The sequence below is a fragment of the Camellia sinensis genome, chromosome 3, assembly GCF_055761805.1.
Source record: "Camellia sinensis isolate YWXY chromosome 3, ASM5576180v1, whole genome shotgun sequence".
Taxonomy (NCBI): Eukaryota; Viridiplantae; Streptophyta; class Magnoliopsida; order Ericales; family Theaceae; genus Camellia; species Camellia sinensis.
Window position 1 is genome coordinate 213,894,020 of NC_138963.1, and position 17,007 is coordinate 213,911,026.

The 17,007-nt window shown below is 37.3% G+C and overlaps 4 protein-coding genes across 21 annotated transcripts; 2 read left to right on the forward strand and 2 right to left on the reverse strand.

Moving 5' to 3' along the window:
- The first annotated feature begins 1,782 nt into the window (after window positions 1–1,782).
- On the forward strand, window positions 1,783–8,312 carry LOC114265534 (U-box domain-containing protein 5). 2 transcript variants are annotated; one of them, XM_028206356.2, is made up of 6 exons: window positions 1,783–2,085; window positions 3,312–3,377; window positions 3,654–3,839; window positions 4,389–4,496; window positions 5,950–7,088; window positions 7,218–8,312. In XM_028206356.2, the coding sequence occupies exons 2-6, from the start codon at window positions 3,351–3,353 to the stop codon at window positions 7,972–7,974; spliced, it is 2,217 nt and encodes a 738-aa protein (XP_028062157.1). In that variant the 5' UTR covers window positions 1,783–2,085; window positions 3,312–3,350; the 3' UTR covers window positions 7,975–8,312. The 2 variants fall into 2 exon arrangements, with proteins under 2 accessions (XP_028062157.1, XP_028062158.1); XM_028206357.2 differs by having other exon boundaries at window positions 1,859–2,085; window positions 3,268–3,377.
- A 126-nt stretch (window positions 8,313–8,438) lies between these two features.
- Window positions 8,439–10,637, reverse strand: LOC114265538 (CBS domain-containing protein CBSX3, mitochondrial-like). 2 transcript variants are annotated; one of them, XM_082922218.1, is made up of 6 exons: window positions 10,453–10,637; window positions 9,467–9,734; window positions 9,264–9,345; window positions 9,071–9,144; window positions 8,907–8,967; window positions 8,439–8,795 (listed from the first exon to the last, which is right to left on the reverse strand). In XM_082922218.1, exons 2-6 carry the CDS (start codon window positions 9,725–9,727, stop codon window positions 8,650–8,652), a joined length of 624 nt encoding a protein of 207 aa, XP_082778344.1. In that variant the 5' UTR covers window positions 9,728–9,734; window positions 10,453–10,637; the 3' UTR covers window positions 8,439–8,649. The 2 variants fall into 2 exon arrangements, with proteins under 2 accessions (XP_082778344.1, XP_082778345.1); XM_082922219.1 differs by lacking the exon at window positions 10,453–10,637 and adding an exon at window positions 10,321–10,431.
- Window positions 10,638–10,799: 162 nt separating this feature from the next.
- LOC114265536 (oxidoreductases, acting on NADH or NADPH) lies at window positions 10,800–13,049 on the forward strand. Its single transcript, XM_028206358.2, has 2 exons — window positions 10,800–10,940; window positions 11,062–13,049. Exon 2 carries the CDS (start codon window positions 11,172–11,174, stop codon window positions 12,852–12,854), a length of 1,683 nt encoding a protein of 560 aa, XP_028062159.1. The 5' UTR covers window positions 10,800–10,940; window positions 11,062–11,171; the 3' UTR covers window positions 12,855–13,049.
- On the reverse strand, window positions 12,963–16,209 carry LOC114265537 (tubby-like F-box protein 5). 16 transcript variants are annotated; one of them, XM_082922208.1, is made up of 7 exons: window positions 15,999–16,209; window positions 15,617–15,815; window positions 15,317–15,419; window positions 14,780–15,203; window positions 14,588–14,675; window positions 14,112–14,244; window positions 12,963–14,024 (listed from the first exon to the last, which is right to left on the reverse strand). In XM_082922208.1, the coding sequence occupies exons 4-7, from the start codon at window positions 15,167–15,169 to the stop codon at window positions 13,352–13,354; spliced, it is 1,284 nt and encodes a 427-aa protein (XP_082778334.1). In that variant the 5' UTR covers window positions 15,170–15,203; window positions 15,317–15,419; window positions 15,617–15,815; window positions 15,999–16,209; the 3' UTR covers window positions 12,963–13,351. The 16 variants fall into 16 exon arrangements, with proteins under 16 accessions (XP_082778334.1, XP_082778342.1, XP_082778336.1 ...); XM_082922216.1 differs by having other exon boundaries at window positions 15,317–15,416; window positions 15,999–16,165; XM_082922210.1 differs by having other exon boundaries at window positions 14,780–15,200; window positions 15,999–16,165.
- Between the last annotated feature and the right edge of the window lie 798 nt (window positions 16,210–17,007).

A 17,007-nucleotide genomic window follows, 5' to 3' on the forward strand; every position in this document is an offset into this window, starting at 1 on the left:
GTGTAATCTCGACTTCAGCATCTTTCGTTGTCAAATAAATTTATCTACTTTTGAGCCATTAGTGATAGAGATAAAAGGTAAAACTCGTAGTCTAACAGCCGCACAATTGTTGGATTATAGTTTTGTTTCCAGAATGATCTTTTCAGAACCAAACCAGATTGATAGTTTTGGAAATAAACTTTCTCATTCAGTGCTTTGCATAATGGAAGAATATCATTCATTTGTTGAAGTATTGATTGATAGCAAGCTACCGGAATGGAAAAAAATAAGGTGTACTCCTATCAAGCATAAAATGTACCTTAAAGGAACCTTAACTTTTCCAGGATACCCAGGACTTCTCAACCAAAGATCTTGGCCATGTAAGAAATTTTTATTCAAAGATCAGCTTAACAAATGGAGGAAATTTAGCTAATAACCCTCTGTTAGCTTATAATGGAAATTATGAACATCTCATCTATGAAAATAAAAACCAGAAGATCTATTGTAACTTGGGTATTTCAGGTTTTTCCTTCAACAAAGAGGCATTTGTCGATGAAAGTCAATATCGTAACTATCAGCATAGTATTTCCCATAAGTCACCAATACTTCAAGATGATGATCAATACCAAATAACGAGGCAGATTTTTATGATCAACTTTTAGCAACCTTTTGGATAGAATGTTTCGGTGAAGGTCAAAAAAAAAAAAGTGTCTAGAGCATTTAAGTTCACCATCAAGCATCAAAGATTACCATCAAGTATTTACATCAGTAAGCATCGGTGAAGGTCAAAAAAAAAAAAAAAGCGTCTAGAGCATTCAAGTTCACCATCAGGCATCAAAGATTACCATCAAGTATTTACATCAGTAAGCATCTACAGAGAGCTTCACCAAGAAGTACTTAACTCGAAAACGACAATAGTCAATCTAATTATTTGAGTTTGTCAGAGTTAATAAGGCTTCTCCTTCACGCCTGAAAATCTAGGTCAGAATTCAGGTCAAAAAAAGACAAAAACTATTGTTATTATTTGTGTCTGTCAGTAGCAAGGCTTCTCCTTCACTTACTAATTTAATAGAGCAGACGACCCTTACTCTGCTCCATTAAAGCAAAGTTGTGAGAATTCTTACACGTTTTTCATTTTTTTTTCTTTTGTAATATTTTGCAAACAAAGAACCAAGAGAGTGTCCCAGAGTCTGTAACATAATCCTTGTAAGTATTTTGCCATATTAACATGAAGTGTGAGTAATTTTCTCTTTTTCCTTAGGTATTTGGAAAGGATAACTCATTTGTTCTAAAATTTATTTTCTTTTTGAAAACTAAGTTTATGAAATGATTGTTTGCTCATTAATATTACATGCTTTGAACCTTCATAGTATCTTCTTTTTTTTTTTTTAATTTCATTACTGAGTGATATTAGCTGAAGAACCCGTGTGAGCCATGATCAAACATTAGAGGGAAATTGTAGGCAGAAAGGGAAAGGTAATAAGAAATAGGAAGATAAAAATATATTATGTCAAATGAGGTTTAATCTCAATATGAGAGTACATGTAATGAAAATAAATATCACTTAAAATGAGTTTTTCAAAGTAAATGAAAAAAATTTAAAATAAACAGAAAGTAACCTAAATAGAAATACGAAAGGAATATTCAATATAATATATTTTAAAACCAATTTTTCATATTTTGGAAGGAAAACTTAGAGTTAAAATTAAATTCAACACTGAATATATTAAAAAATTAAAAATAAATATATTAATTTTTACTATCAAATCTTTTATATATTATAATTTGAGCACCACACAAATTGATAGACAGCCAATAAAACAAAAAAGTTTTGGAGTAATTAATACAACAGCTGAAGTGACTTGTTACTTTCCTCTTTACTTCTTTGTGTTTTTTTTAATTTTTTATTTTTTGATTGCGACTTCAAGGTCTATGAGCTTTGACAATTCTTTTGAAGTTTCTTCTTGCTGCTCTCTTGGCTCGACTTCCGAATCAGCCCATTATCACAACCACTATGAATTGTATGCTGATTCAGCAATACAGATGTTACACTGGTGAAGGCTCATAAAGCCTCTTGGTCTTTTTCCCTCTGTTTGGGGAGACTTGGTAAGTTGGGTTTCTTACTTGATGTTCTTAACTGATTTGCCCAAATTTCTTTGTGCAGATGTTCAATTATGTGTTTGGTACTTGGATTTGTGAGGAAAAAAATAAAAGGGTTGAAAAATATTTATGAAATAGTTACTGAAGTATTTTCACAAATCTTTTTCCTTGTCTTTTCCCTCTGCAAATCTCTTCACAAATTCAAGAACCGAACATAAGTTTTGTTGGGGATTTTTTTATGAAGATTTATTGTGATTGAAGGGCAACTTTCTATGGATATGATTGTGCCTTTTTTTTTTTTTTTTTTTTTGGGGGGGGGGGGGGGGGGTTGTGTTAATTTTGATTGAGATTAATAATCAGTCAGATGCATGACATTGAGTTTTCGAGGGAAAAAAAAACAAAACCCACTATGCCCAGTTTTATTTCCCATTTGATGGGTTCTAGGAGGGGTAGATTGGATACAGATTGAACCTCTGGCACAATTTGTACAAAGTTGCTATCATTTTGAATCTGCTTCCACAATTTGTGAGCTTGCTGTTCTGAGGGATTATGTTGGTTTCAAATGTAAGAGATTGGGACAGTGTGTTTCAAGAAGAGAAGGAAATTAAAAAGAGAAGTTTTATGTGAATCTATTTAGAAGTTCATAAATTGACAAAGAAACACAAGAAAAATGATTTTGTATCAAAGAGCAATAGTTAAATTGACTTTTGGTTGAGCTGATTTTCTTTACTAGACACTTGAGAAGGTCCTAATAATCGAACCTCATACTATTTTCCGGACCCTTTAGGTTGAAAACAAGTGCATAAATGTTTTTGTGTTTATTTGCTAGATGGCTTTCAGTTTCGGGATGAATTTCGCAATTTGCAGTTTTTATACGTTTACATGAGAAACACTAGTTTTGATAGTTTATTTTCTCAGTTCATGTTTGGTGGCTCAGAAAAGTATATTCTTTTAAAGTCACATTATTTGAACTATTTTAATATCTTCATAGCTTACTCTTTTAGAGTCACAACAGCAATTGACTTTCTCCTTTTTTGGATGTCTGCAATTAACATGTATTCCTGAATTTCACATACAGCTTTCTAGTCATACCTAGAAATTGAATTTGATTTATTTATTTATTTGTTTGGGTTCATGTGACTTTTATTAACTTTGATTGCTCAGTCATTAATTACTTTATTCTTTCAGGAACACTAATTGAAGACATTATGATTATCACTTTCAATGTGCAGGCCACAGATATTAAAAAATGTGAATGAGGTGCTGACCTTATGGAACTTCCATATTGTACCGTTAAGGTAAATAGTAGTTTTTGTCTTTGAGTTTTAGGATATGTAATTATCATTTTAGCATCTCTAGTATTATTTTGTCCGTTGAGAACAAGATTTAACGCAATTTAGTTGCACCAAATTAAGTATTTCAAGATTTATGAATGAAATAAACTAAGCATATCCTCCCAAATTTCTTTAATATGCTGGTGATTCTTTATTAACTGCTAAGGGTGCACCCAATCACTTCATCCAAAGTTGCTGTTGCTTTCAATACATTTTTATGACTATGTTTGATGGCCACAGGTGCATCGTTTAATGTGCCTAGAGCTTAAGAAATGCATCGACAAAATCTCGCAGATATTTTCATCCATTGAATCTTCTCGACCAGGATGCCAATCAGGAATGAAGGTTCTGTGCTCTTTACACCTTGCCATGGAGAGAGCCAATTCACTTATTCTGCACTGTTCTGAGTCTAGTAAACTCTACTTGGTATTTTTCACTACCATTTACATAATTGATTAAACTGTTGTGATTTTTTGTTTTAATTTTTGTTGAACATGCTTATACCAATATTGTCAATCTATCGTGTGGGATTGAACATGCTTATACATATATTGTCAATCTAATGTGTGGGATTGAGTTTCCATTAACCACCTCATCAACTGAAAGAAAATTTTCATTCAATCTTCAACCTCAAATACTTCCAAAAGCCAAACAAAATGGGTCACAGCAGAATCGAACTTTACATAATGTAAAGCAGTTCTAGCTTTACGTCCACTTGAGGATGCTTGGGGATTCTACAATGTAAAGTAGTCTCCAGAAGAGAATCAAACTTTACATCCACTTGAAGATGCTTGGGGATTCTGTAATGTAGTTGTTTATTTTGTGATGTGATTTATTATCTAAAAAACCCATTATATACATTATTTGTTTGCCTTCTTCAATGTAATCATGCTTTTTATCCTCTTTTTTTTGGGAGAGTGTAGGTGTAAATCATATCATTCTTTGTCTAACGGTTAGTTTAACTAATTTTTCCAGGCAATCACAGGGTATAAGATTTTGTTGAGATGTGAAAAAATACGAAACACATTGGAGTCATGTTTAAGCCAAATTCAAAATATGGTTCATCCAGTTATGGCTGCTCAGGTTTGTCCTACTCTAACGCTATAGCCTTTTCTTGTTTATGTACCCTTCAGTGCAATTTGGTGTTCCAGATGTTCTGTCATAAGCTAATGTCTGAGCACTATGTGCAAGTCCAGCTGTTTCTTATAGTGAGCAATGTCTGTATCACATTTCTCCAAGGCATGCAAATGTAGCTTTTTTTTTAATCCTTCTAGGAGGAGTGATAATTTCTTTTGTTCCTCCGTTTGTGAACCATTTTGCAAAGTTTAACATTTAGCTTCCTTAACAGATATCAGACGGTGTAACCACAATCTTAATTTGATAGAGTTTGTCCTTCTTTCCATAATATGTTAAGAGTTTGCCTCCATATGGAGTTTGCATTCTTCATATATTTGTACGAATTTTTTGAAATTCAATAGATCCCATTTAGTGGAACTTAATGTTTCCATACTGCATATGATATTGAAGGGCGTGTGTGTAGATGTCCTTTAGAAAGGTGGGACTTGCTATCAGTCTACTTATAAGATATCTTGCAGTATCCTACCTAATTCAGCGATACAATTCATTTAAACAAGTTTTTGATACAATTCACTGCCCAATATTTGAACTTCCTTGGATCAATTTTAAGCATCAGATTTTCCAAATGATACCCACTCATGGCGACAGCATCTTGTTATCTATTCTATTTGCACACAACTTACTTGGCGAAGCTATGTCACAATTTTTCATGTCCAAATGACCCTTATATAACTGCCCAAGTTTTTTATTATTATTATTATTATTATTATTATTATTATTATTATTATTATTTTCAGATGATGGTTACAACAGGACTCTTTTACATAATATTTTCATTATATTGCTTGTTTTCTTGGTGTTTGTCTTGCCATTTGCACCACTTATTCTCTGCAGAAGGAATATCTGTCCCAAATTTTTACCCCAAGCAACTAGCAGACATCTAAATGCTGTAAAAAGAAAGAAATATTCCTTTTTGATGTTAGGAATTGACCCTTCCTAACTAAGCTTGGTGAGACACGAAATAACAAATAAGGAAGAAAAAACGAATCAAACAAATCACACACACAAGAACACAAGGATTTACGTGGTTCACCCCAAAATAGGGTTACGTCCACAGCTGCTGCGGTTTTCACTATGATCAGAAAAATAAAATTCTCTTAACCTAAAATAGGCACCCCCTTATCTATTTGTAAGTATAGAATTAGGGTTACACGGAAGCAACATGAGAATTACACAAGTACCGCAAACCCCCCATTGGATCCCGTGTTTGAGTGAACAGTACTTATCAGGGTCTACCGACCCAACATTTGAATAGTGCAAAAAGCCCTTCAAAATTTTACTTTTTTTTTGGGCTGGCCATATTTACATTCTTCTTTTCATAGGGACTGTCCCTCAGTTCTGTTCTCTTCTATTCTAATTATCCTTCCAAGCTTCTTTATGAAATATATGCTTTCTGCAGATATCAAGAATTGTTGACGATCTTAAGGCTGCAACTTTTACATTGGAATCCTCTGAAGACGAGGCTGGAATCATTTTACTCACATTGATCCATCAGGATAGAGCTGCATCAGATTCCGCTAATATATCAGAACTCAAAGCTCTTAAACTGGCAGCTTTAAGGTTACATATTACCTCCCAAATGGCTATCTTAATAGAGAAAAGGTCTCTTAGAAAGCTGTTATCTAAGAACCATGATGCCGATCCAAACAGGGAGAAAATACTGAAATACCTCTTGTATCTTCTGAGCAAGTATGGAAAATCAATTCGGGGATACCAAACGGCGAGCATTGTATCTCAGCATGACGACTCCCTTAGTCAGTCCATTGAGCCAGTACCAAATGTGGAAAATTCAGGAGGGCGTTCTCAAGTTGATGTGTTTGATACACCCGAACCTCCTGAAGAATTCAAATGCCCTCTCTCTGCAAGACTGATGTATGATCCTGTTATAATAGCTAACGGGCAAACATTTGAAAGGGTGTGGATAGAGAAGTGGTTCAATGAGGGTCATGAGACATGTCCAAAAACTTGTGTTAAGCTTCAAGATTTGTCAGTGACTCCAAATTCTGCAATAAAGGACACTATTTCAAGGTGGTGCACAAATCAAGGTATCACTATTCCGGAACCTTGTTCACAACCCACTTCTGGAGGCCGTTGCTTGCACAAGATACCGTCTTCCAGTTCCATTGCCAGCTTTGGTAGTTCTGTAAACGGTTTGTGCCTTCAAATCAGCAACGTATCACTTTGCTCTACAGATACATTTGATTCATTGGATGCCTGTACTGAAGATGATGGTGGCCTAGGCATTGATCTCCTCCAGAGAAATTCAGATCCTTGCAAATTTCAGTCTGACATAAATGCCCATGGTGTAAATTTAGCCCTTCTCTCCGAACTTGCAGCACTTCCATGGTCATCACAGTGCAAGGCAGTAGAAGATGTAAAGAACCAATTGAAAGACAACAACCAAGGATCTCATTCTATGATTTTTAGTAGTTACATCAAACCTCTTATTAGATTTTTAAAGGATGCTCGTGAACAGAATGATTCAAAGGCACGGAGAGATGGTGCACAGTTGCTTTTGACTTTTTTGCGTGAAATCAGGTAATACTTCAGTTTGGGTTGGCATAATGAAGGCATGTTGATGCTTTTTGTGCAGAATTTATAGTTATTTTTGCACTGCTTCCACAGATTTTTTTCACATGCTAATTGAATTTATGCGGTTTTAAACAGAAGTGAAATGCCACCCTTACAAGAAGATGCAATTTATGAGCTGTCCTCACTTTTGGATTCTGAAATCACTGACGAAGCTCTTGCAATTATGGAAGTGGTGTCTATCCAACAGCATTGCAAGTCAACAATTTTGAAATTTGGTGTTCTTCCTTCCATCCTAATAATCCTGGAGATGCACATCAGCAAATATCACCTGTTTGCTATGAAAATACTGTACAACTTGTCTGAAAACAGTGATGTTGGGCACCATATGGTATATTTAGATTACATTTCCAAGATGGCTCCATTTTTGGGTGATCGCGATCTTACTGGATACTGCATCAAAATTCTGAGAAACTTGTGCAATATTGAGGAGGGTAGGGACGCAGTTGCTAAAAGTAATGTATGCATTGCTTTCATGGAAGAACTTTTAGAAAGTGGCACTGATGAGGAAAAAGAACTTGCTGTTGATGTTATGCTCTCTTTATGCGATCAATGTGCCAAGTATTGTCAATTGATCATAAAAGAGAGAACTTTTCAGTCTATAGAGATTATATCTGTCAGCGGAAGTGCGAAAGGGAAGCTGATGGCGAAAGATTTGCTGCAGCTCTTGAGGGATTTCACAGATGGTCACCCTTCACAGGTTTCAATTCCAGACAATGGTTTCAAGCTTGGCATTTCTCAAGACTCTGTCGATCGTCTTAAACGAAAGAAGGCTGCCAAGGCATCTGGATTACTGGGAAGGGGAATATCAGTATTGTCAAAAACCAGACATTAGTGCTTAAATGGCTCATTTCATGGAGTAAAACCGCCAACGCAGCAAGAAACGTGCTTAATTGATCCTTCTTGTGATGAGTAGTGAGTTTTGACATTGCACCATTGCATGAATTTGTTCTTAATGATAGTGTTAGATATTAGTTCCCCAACTTGATTGAATCTAGCTGGATTTGAATCCGATAGGAATGTACAGTCTTTCTGCAATTGTAAATAGTAGCAAGTTTTTGTCCTATGTATTAGTTTTGGTCTTTCAAGTGTAGCTTCCCTTTCTCTATTTCCCTCTAACCGATTGTACAAAAAAATTAAAAATTATATATTTAGTTTTGGGCTTTCTATGTACAGTATTGTGGCACTACGGCATCTTTTATTATGCACAATAGGATTAGAAGGAGAATTTTCTGTTCATAATTTGAACTTGACTTTATTTTGAAAAAAACCCAACAAAATGCAAGTCTATAGTCCCATATTAAGTAATTCCCAATCTCTTTCACTTGTATTGAGGATTATGGAAATAAGCAAGAATACATTTATCTGACTTTTATTAATTGGAATCCATGTTTTCTCAATTTGCATAACATGTTTGTGACTTGGTCCTATAAATTCAAGCCAAAGAGGCTTGGGGGGAAAAGAAAATGTGAAAACAAGGATGTTGTCAAATAGAGTTTCTGTGAAGATTTTAGTAGTAGTATTCTCCTTTGATGAATTCATTCAGTTTCTTCACTTCCCCGCTTTGCTGCTCCACCACCGCTCGGACAACATCTACAATCGAAATCATTCCAACAATCTTTCCATCTATCACTGGAACATGCCGTATGTGATTCTCTGCAAACAACAAAAATTATTATCATTTCCCTCACCCAAAAAAAAAAAAAGAAGACTCAAATAGTATACGCTTTTTCTTTTCACATCACAATTCAACAGAATAAATTTTACCTGTCATGAGCTGCATTGCATGAAGAATGTTTGTATCGGATGTCACTGTTATCAACTTGTGCTGTTCGATTAAGAATATGTAACTGATCAGATCTTCACACACGCGCACACACACACATATATATAAGAAAAGAAAATGGATATCTTGAGGCAGCAGGAATAACCTGATCAGTCATGATTTCCCCAACTCTTGTGTATTTAGAAGGCCTATCCTCTGCAATCACCTTCCTCAGATAGTCTGCTTTGTTGTCATTCAATTTCACCATCAATAATTAGCACATTACCTTCATTCATAATTCAACACTTATTTATTTATTTTTTTGGGGGGGGGGGGGGGGCGTTGGGTTGAGCAATTACCTCTTTCTGTGATGATTCCTACAATCAGTTGTTGGTCTCCGGGTTTCAAAACCACCAAAGATCCAACATTGTATTGTGCCATCTACAATTGTGTCGTCATCATCATTGTAAGCGATTAAATTTGAGTTCAGCAGGGAAATTACTAATTTTTTGTCTTCATTATTATTATTCTTTTTTACTTTTTAAGTGCTGTAGGAACATACTTGCTTGACAGCATCATGGATAGTGTCATCACTGCAGCACCATAGCCAAGACCCGACTTTTTCTTCCCCCTTCGTCATCAACACTTCTGCCACCGTCGTGTCCTCTAAACCCTTTTCCCGCATAGCATGAGAGGAGCTGATGCATCCATAACGGGAGAATACTTTCTTTATCTCAGCCGTATCCCTGACAAGTGAGTGCTGCAGAGTTGCAAGCTTAAGTGTTTCCTTGCAAGCCCTTACTACCCGGGCAAGTCCTTGCATTTTCACCCTGTCAATTAGAAACAAAAAGATTAATGTTGCTAACTCTCAAAGTACGGATTATGACATGATTTGTTTACAAAGCACAGATTTTCTATGTAGACTCAATTGCAAGAAAGCAGCATATGCATAAATTTATAAGGTGCTGTTTGTTTTCAGAGGTAGAATTGAAGGGATTGATAGTGAGGGGATTAAGTAAAATTGTATTTGTTTTGATGATAGTTGTTAGTGTAGGAATTGTTAAATTATTTTTATATAAAATAATAAAACAAATAAAAAAAATACAAAAACATTAAACATTAATGTTTTAAAAAAAATGTCCAAGATGCAAAAAATTTTAAAAAAATAAAAATAAAATAAATAAAATAACGATTTTTACTTAACAAAAAATACAAAAAATTAAACATTAATGTTAAAAAAAAAATACCCGACATGTAAAAAATAAAATAAAAAATTTCTAGTCTGCCAGACTATTTTTCTAATACCAAGTCCTACCGGCCTATCCTAATCCCCTTTCCAAGGGGATTCGTAGTCCGAAGGGGATTACGAATCCCCTCTCCATCTCTCAAAACAAACATGATATTCTTGGGTTCTACCTCACTATGAATCCCAATCCTCTCCCTATAACCCAAAACAAACGGGGCCTAAGGGTTAAGTTCAACCAAAAATTACAAATCGAAAGAAAAAAAAAAAAGAAGAAAAAGGAATGAATTAGTACTACAACATACCCTGCAACCAGACAAGAGAGGCTGAGCTTGGAGCTGAATGGAAGTTCTCAAGAAGCTGCAGATATGTACTTTCCTTTGGTGGCAGTTTGAAGGAAACTAAAAGAATATCTTGCCTCCATCGATCGCGTTAAAATGTATTGTGTTCTTTTCTTGAATGGGTGAATATTTCTCATTTTGCACTCCTCTTTTGGTACATTGCTTCTCTAGTTGGGCATGATGTGACAAAGGTAGCTTGTTGCCTTGTAAGACCTGAGATGTTAAGTGCAATGCAAGCTACATTCAGGCAAATTATTATATACTTAGAAGGCCTTTTTAGAGATCAACACAAACAATCATAGACATGGAACTGCAAAACTGCAAGACTTGGACTGCAGAGGCAGAAAATTGATGACCTAAGCCGGTGGAAATGAGATGCCAGAGCTGCTAATGAAGGAATCAGGGAATGTAAGAATACACAAACGATACTAAAGTCCCAAATGCATTCCAAGGTATCAAACAAAACCTATTTATACTTCAACTCGTCAAATGTCGAAATATCACCATCACTCAGCACATCCAATCTTAATCAGCATCTTTCAACAGTTGACCTTTCTCTATTCTCTATGACAGAACGAAGGCAGGGTCTCCGCTTCCAGCTCCCTTGGCTACAAGCACCACCAGCTCCTCGCCCACCACAAGATGCCCCCACTGCTGAAAGCCAAACCCCTATACAACCCACCATGACTCGTGCTCAGAGGCCACCTTTTAGACCTCCAGGCTCAGCCCAGGCCCCAGTCCCTCCACAAGCTCAAGCATCACCAAGAACCGAATCTCAGCCGTCTTCACCATCACGTGCAACCGCTAGAACCAGAGTCACTTCTCAAACAGCATCATCATCTCGTGCAATGACACAGTCCCGAGCTGCCTCTCAACTCCCCTCGCCATCCCGTGCAGCAGCACAATCCAAAGCTGCCACTCAACCTCCATCACCATCTCGTGTAACCCCTCAAACCAAGGATGCCCCTCAGCCCTCGTCCGCATCTCCCAAAGCATTGGAGACTCAACCAGCTTCACAAGCAGCCCCACAGCCTCAATCCCCACCCAAATTGGCCTCTCAGCCTGCAGCCCAAACATCCGCACTGCCTTCTTCTCCATCTCTCACAGCCACTCAAGCACAATTACAACCCACGACCAAAGAGGGGCCTGAGCTGCCTCCAGTTTCCACTGAGCTCCCTCTGCCTATCTCTCAAGAAGAACCAAAGCCAGCAAGGTCTCAGCCAGAGTCACAAAAGCCGCAACTGAAGGCAGAAAGGACATCTGAGAATGTTTTCAACACCCAGGACAAAACACCGAGTCAAATAACTTCTACAACAGCTGTGGAGACACCTGTCCCAACTCAAAAATCAGATTCTTCTCTTGTTGGTGCAGAACCTAAGCCCCTTCAAAAATCAGATGGAATTCCGGAAGAAACTATAGAAGGGAAGGAAATGGTGCAAGAACTCGGAAACAAACAGAAGATCAATGGTGTCAATGAGGAACCAAAGGAGAGGACTGTGACTGAGCTCACAGAAGCACCAGGCTCAAAAGAACCAACCAAAATGCAGCCAAGTGTTGCATTTGAAGCAGAGCAAGAAAAAGTGAAGGATGAGATTATCAGTAGAAAGGAGACATTAGCCACCTCCAACTCTAACCAAAAACAAACCAAAATTGTGATTTCAAACCTAAAGGACAAAAACACGGTGACTGACTCTCGCCATAAGCCCACCATACCCAAAGGGGAACAAACCCCCCTACACAAAGAGATTAGGGACGATATTTCTAAGTTTGTTAATAAGATGGCTAATCAACAGCCAAAGCATCTGATAGATGAGAAACCAGTTACTGTTATAACACTGGCTGGTGAAAACAGAGGAGCATCCATGCAACTTGGTTCAGAATCAGCGAAAAAAGATGGGGCAATCCACATCCACAGGGCGTACAAGATCAACCCCGATGAGAGCAATGAAGCTACCACTGATGGAGAGGGAAGCTCCAAGGGAAGACAGTCGAAAGATTCAAAAACTGAAGAAGATCAGGCATCAAAAACATATATAAACAGCAATGTACAAGCCATCAACAACTCTATTATGCTTAACGGTTCCATTACTGAAAGGAATCCTGGTGTGCAGATGGTTCATTCTCACAAGCTCACAGAACCTGTCAAGCCAACTAGAAGAATGGGGTCCCTTGAGACGCACAAGGCTGAATTCAATGTTACATCTGCACAGAAGCTTACTTACAAGCCCACAATCAGAAGAAGATGCTTGAGAGGGCTTTTCATGGAATCAAGTGATTCGGATCCAGATAACCCTGAGAAGCCTCGACGTCACGGTTGTCGCTATGGCTGCAAGAGAAGAAGAGATAACGAGACAGATGTTCTGTAATCAATTTCTTTGCAATAATTCATGGCTCTTTCTCCAGCAAATATCAAATATTTGTGTACACAACAAGAATAATGTTTACAGTAAATCCATACTATCCGGCTGTTGCACATCGCTTTGGCATTTGTTAAAGAAGATGTATTCTGTAAAACAATTTGCATTGAAATATAAATATTTCAGTACACAAGGATTCAAATATACAACTTGTACGAGATCCTTTTGCAGCTAAAAGACTATCTGAATTCCTACTAAACTACACAAAAAAAATTCCAGAGGTGAGGCAGTAACCCGCCAGAGAACTGTTGCAGAACTACAATTCTGCAGATTAAACAGATTTTGCAAATTAAAATACATTACATGGCTCATTGCCATTACATAAACTAATGCCACACTTAAAAAGGTACTGATGTTTGAGGACCTTCCTTTGAAGAAAATATATACACAACCATCTTCTACGAAATCAAAGCATGAGAGAGGCCCACCAAAGGAATTGAATATGGTTATTCACATGCTGGTTTGGTGTCAAAGCTACTTAAACAGATTGCGAAGGCCTGGAAGGCAGAGAGGGGGTAGCGATAATCCATGGTAAAAATGTCTTTCCCTATCTTTCCAAACTGTAGTATTACTTTCTCTTGTTCTGCGGCTGGAACATTTTGGTGCGCCTCAACAGCAGCCACCAGCTGAAAGTTCTTGACAGAGGCCACTGTGACACGTCCTTTGAAATTAAGGCACCAACACTGCAACTGCTCGTGCCATCTAGGAGCTTTGTTTTTCAAAATCAGTGGATCTCTCGTGTCATGGACTGATTCAAATGGCTCAGCAGGACTACCGAAGCCAAACTTAACAAGGTTTTTCCCTTTTGAAACCAATGAAGGAGAGAACGGCTCATCAAAACAAGTTCCAAATGTTGATGGAGTTGGGGCAGTGCCACCTTCCTGAATTGCAGAGATGGGGATAGAGTGCATGGTGCACATCATTCTCCTCGGCCCTCTTGTACGAAGAACATTAAGTTCGTAAGAAATGGTAGCCACTTTGTAGTTGCCAGCCGGTCCCCTACAAGATAACTGCTGCTTTGAATAGACTTTTCGATGTGACCATCCATTGGATTGGATTGCATGGTCACATGGAGGCTGGGAGTCATAAATAATCAACTTAGTACCCAGAAAATTTGACCTGCTCAAAAAATTGACCAGTAGTTAGAGTTACATGAAAAAATAATCAAATGATACAAAGATAAAGGAATTGGAATTTAGAAGCAACCTCAATTTCCCAATATACGTATCGCTAGCTTGAGAGAAATCATCTGCTGCCAAGGATATTAGAATATCTGTGTTTGTTACCCTTCTAACCTTTCTAGCTGCCAACAACAGTTTACTAGCATCCCCCGACAATGCTGTAATTAATTCAAAATCGTCGTATATGATTCATCAATTGGAGATAGTTTAAGTAAGCCTTTTAAAGATCTAAAGTTTTGAGAGATATGATCATAAGAGTAATTATCCCAAAATTTTAAATCTTGCAGTGGATTTGAACATGAGAGCAGAAATCTCACAACTACAGTATAAATTGATTGAACATGAAGCAACAACGCTCCTCTAACAATATAATATAGAAAGATCAAAAGATAAACCAAAAGGATAACAAACACAACAAAGGATTAACTATAAAGATTATGCAAAATTTTATGTGCACATTTCATATCATTGACATCCAAGAGAAAGCATAGCGTTATTTACCAGGACTCAAGCCAAGATATAAACGATATATTGATGTTGCCCTTTCCCTTTTTATAAAGCATTGGATCAGAGAATCTCTTGGTCCTGGCTGATAGTTTTTTAAACAATTTAAGTACCAAAAAAAAGAAATTCAGTAACAAAAAACACAAAGCATGGGGGTTGGGGAGGGGAAAGTAAGCGTTGAGGATCAACCTGTTTCAGTGAGATGGGGAAAGTGAGCAACCCGCATTGCTCTGGAGTTCTCACGACCTCTTTTGTTGTCTCCCTCCACGATCTGCAAACTGCAGCACAGGCAACCACATCCCTCCGCAGAGGCCACAAGGTCTGGCTAACTTCTATCCGGTGAATAATGTCAAGAAGCAACTCCCGGGGCAAATTTGCCCAACAGCTCCGATGAGCTAATGCAGATGGGGATGGGGATGGAGATGGAGATGGAGATGGAGATGGAGAACTTTCGGGGGCTATATGAGATCTTCCACAGCCATGCACACACTTCCTATCGGCTCGCCTCCTCAACTTAATTTTAAAACCATCTCCCATTTCTCTAAGCTCTCGAGTTATGCATTTAAATGGCATTATCATGGAACAAATCGTTCTTTCCCACAATCTACTTCTTCTAAAAATGTGATAAAAACCAATTTGAATTGAATCAACACACATTGCACATGGGTTTGGCAGATCTCATTGTAAAGAAATCTGAACACAATGGTAGTTCTTATCTGCTCTTACCTGACAGATCAAGCCTTGCTCTCTTAAGAATTTTGATGATGTTTCAGAGAGCGAAGTGACGAGGAAAGTATCACTCAATCTACGTTGTCCTGCTCAATTACTACTGAAAATTTGATAGAATCAACAATTTGAGCAATGAAAACAGTGAAATCAATTCCATTCTTGTAAATTAAGACAACATAATACAAAAAAGATCAAAAAATATTTTCCTTTCTTTTCCTCAGATTTCTCAACAACCAAACGCAATTGAAACGAAAAAGACACGAAGAATGACTGAAAAATAGAGAGAGATTCATGTACCGTTTGTGATGCGAGACGAATCGTCAAGAAAATTTGCCCAAAATCTTGAAGGGTTAAAGATCCAATTTTGCAACAAAGAAAACAAAACCCAGTACGCACGTTGCAGTGTCTCCAAAGAACAGACCAAAACAAAGCAACAAATCTCGTCTCGTATCAAAATGCGAGAAGATTCAAGCTCCTGGCGAAGTAGCCGAAGCACCTGGAAGAATTCAAATCAAATTCGGGAATAAAAGAATCTTTTTTTGTCTTTGTTTTTTTCAAACAGTACAATGAATCGGAGAAACCAAAAAAGCCGGCAAAACCTAGAGAAGTGCCGACCATCTCTCTCTCTCTCTTCTTTTGTTTATTCAGAAAACAAAAAGTAGTAGTGCGACGCACATGCCTCTGAGAATTGCCGCCGTAGACACTAGCGCCACAGCCACTCCGTCGTCTCCGCCGCCGCCGCCGCCACCAGTACCAGTAACACCGCCGAGGGCACCACCACCGTTTTATGCTTTTTCACGGATCCCAATTCCCAAGCTTTTTCTCATCTGTGGGGAAACTTTATTTGAACTGCCTTTTTAATTTCCGTCCGTTAAAATAACGGTAGGGTCTTGGATGTGAGTACTCGTACCTGTGGCCTGATCTACTTCTACACACGTGTAATGGTTTTAGTGGTTGGTAGGGAGGACCAATCATATCTGACTGATGAGATTTAATGACATATAATTTGAAAGTTGTAAACGAAGTTTTAGTGAGACGGAAGAGAAAAAAAGAGTGGGATAGTTTGTTTGTTTTCATAGGTGGAGTGGAGGGGGATTAATAATGAGTGAAATTAAGTAAAATTATATTTGTTTTAATAGGAATTATTAAATTATTATCTTATAAAAGAAATATAAAATATTAAAATAATTAAAATTATAATTTTACTTAATAAAAAAATATAAAAATATTAAATATTAATGTTAAAAAAATGGCCAACATGTAAATTAAAAAATAAAAAAACATAATCCTATGGAACTAATTTCCTAATAAAATATCTACCTCTTCTATCTCAATTCCAACACCAAGGCTCGTCTTAATCTCATGAGATTATGAATCCACTTTTTATCTTCCAAAACAAACACAACATATAATAGGTCTCACCTCCATCTCAATCCCAATTTCACCTCTATCTCCCAAAACAAATAGGGCCAGAGAGAGATAGAGAAAGGAGTGTAGGTCTCACTTTCACATAAGTACTCTTCACATCATTAGAGTTACATTAGAGTTCTCCAATTAGAATTCTCAAATATTATTGTTTAATCAATGTATTTGTGTATGGAAATGGATAAAGCTTGGGAGCTCGAATTCCCTCCCCCCGAATCCCCCGAAAATGGAAACAGAGGGAAACAGAGGGAAAAGAGGAGGAA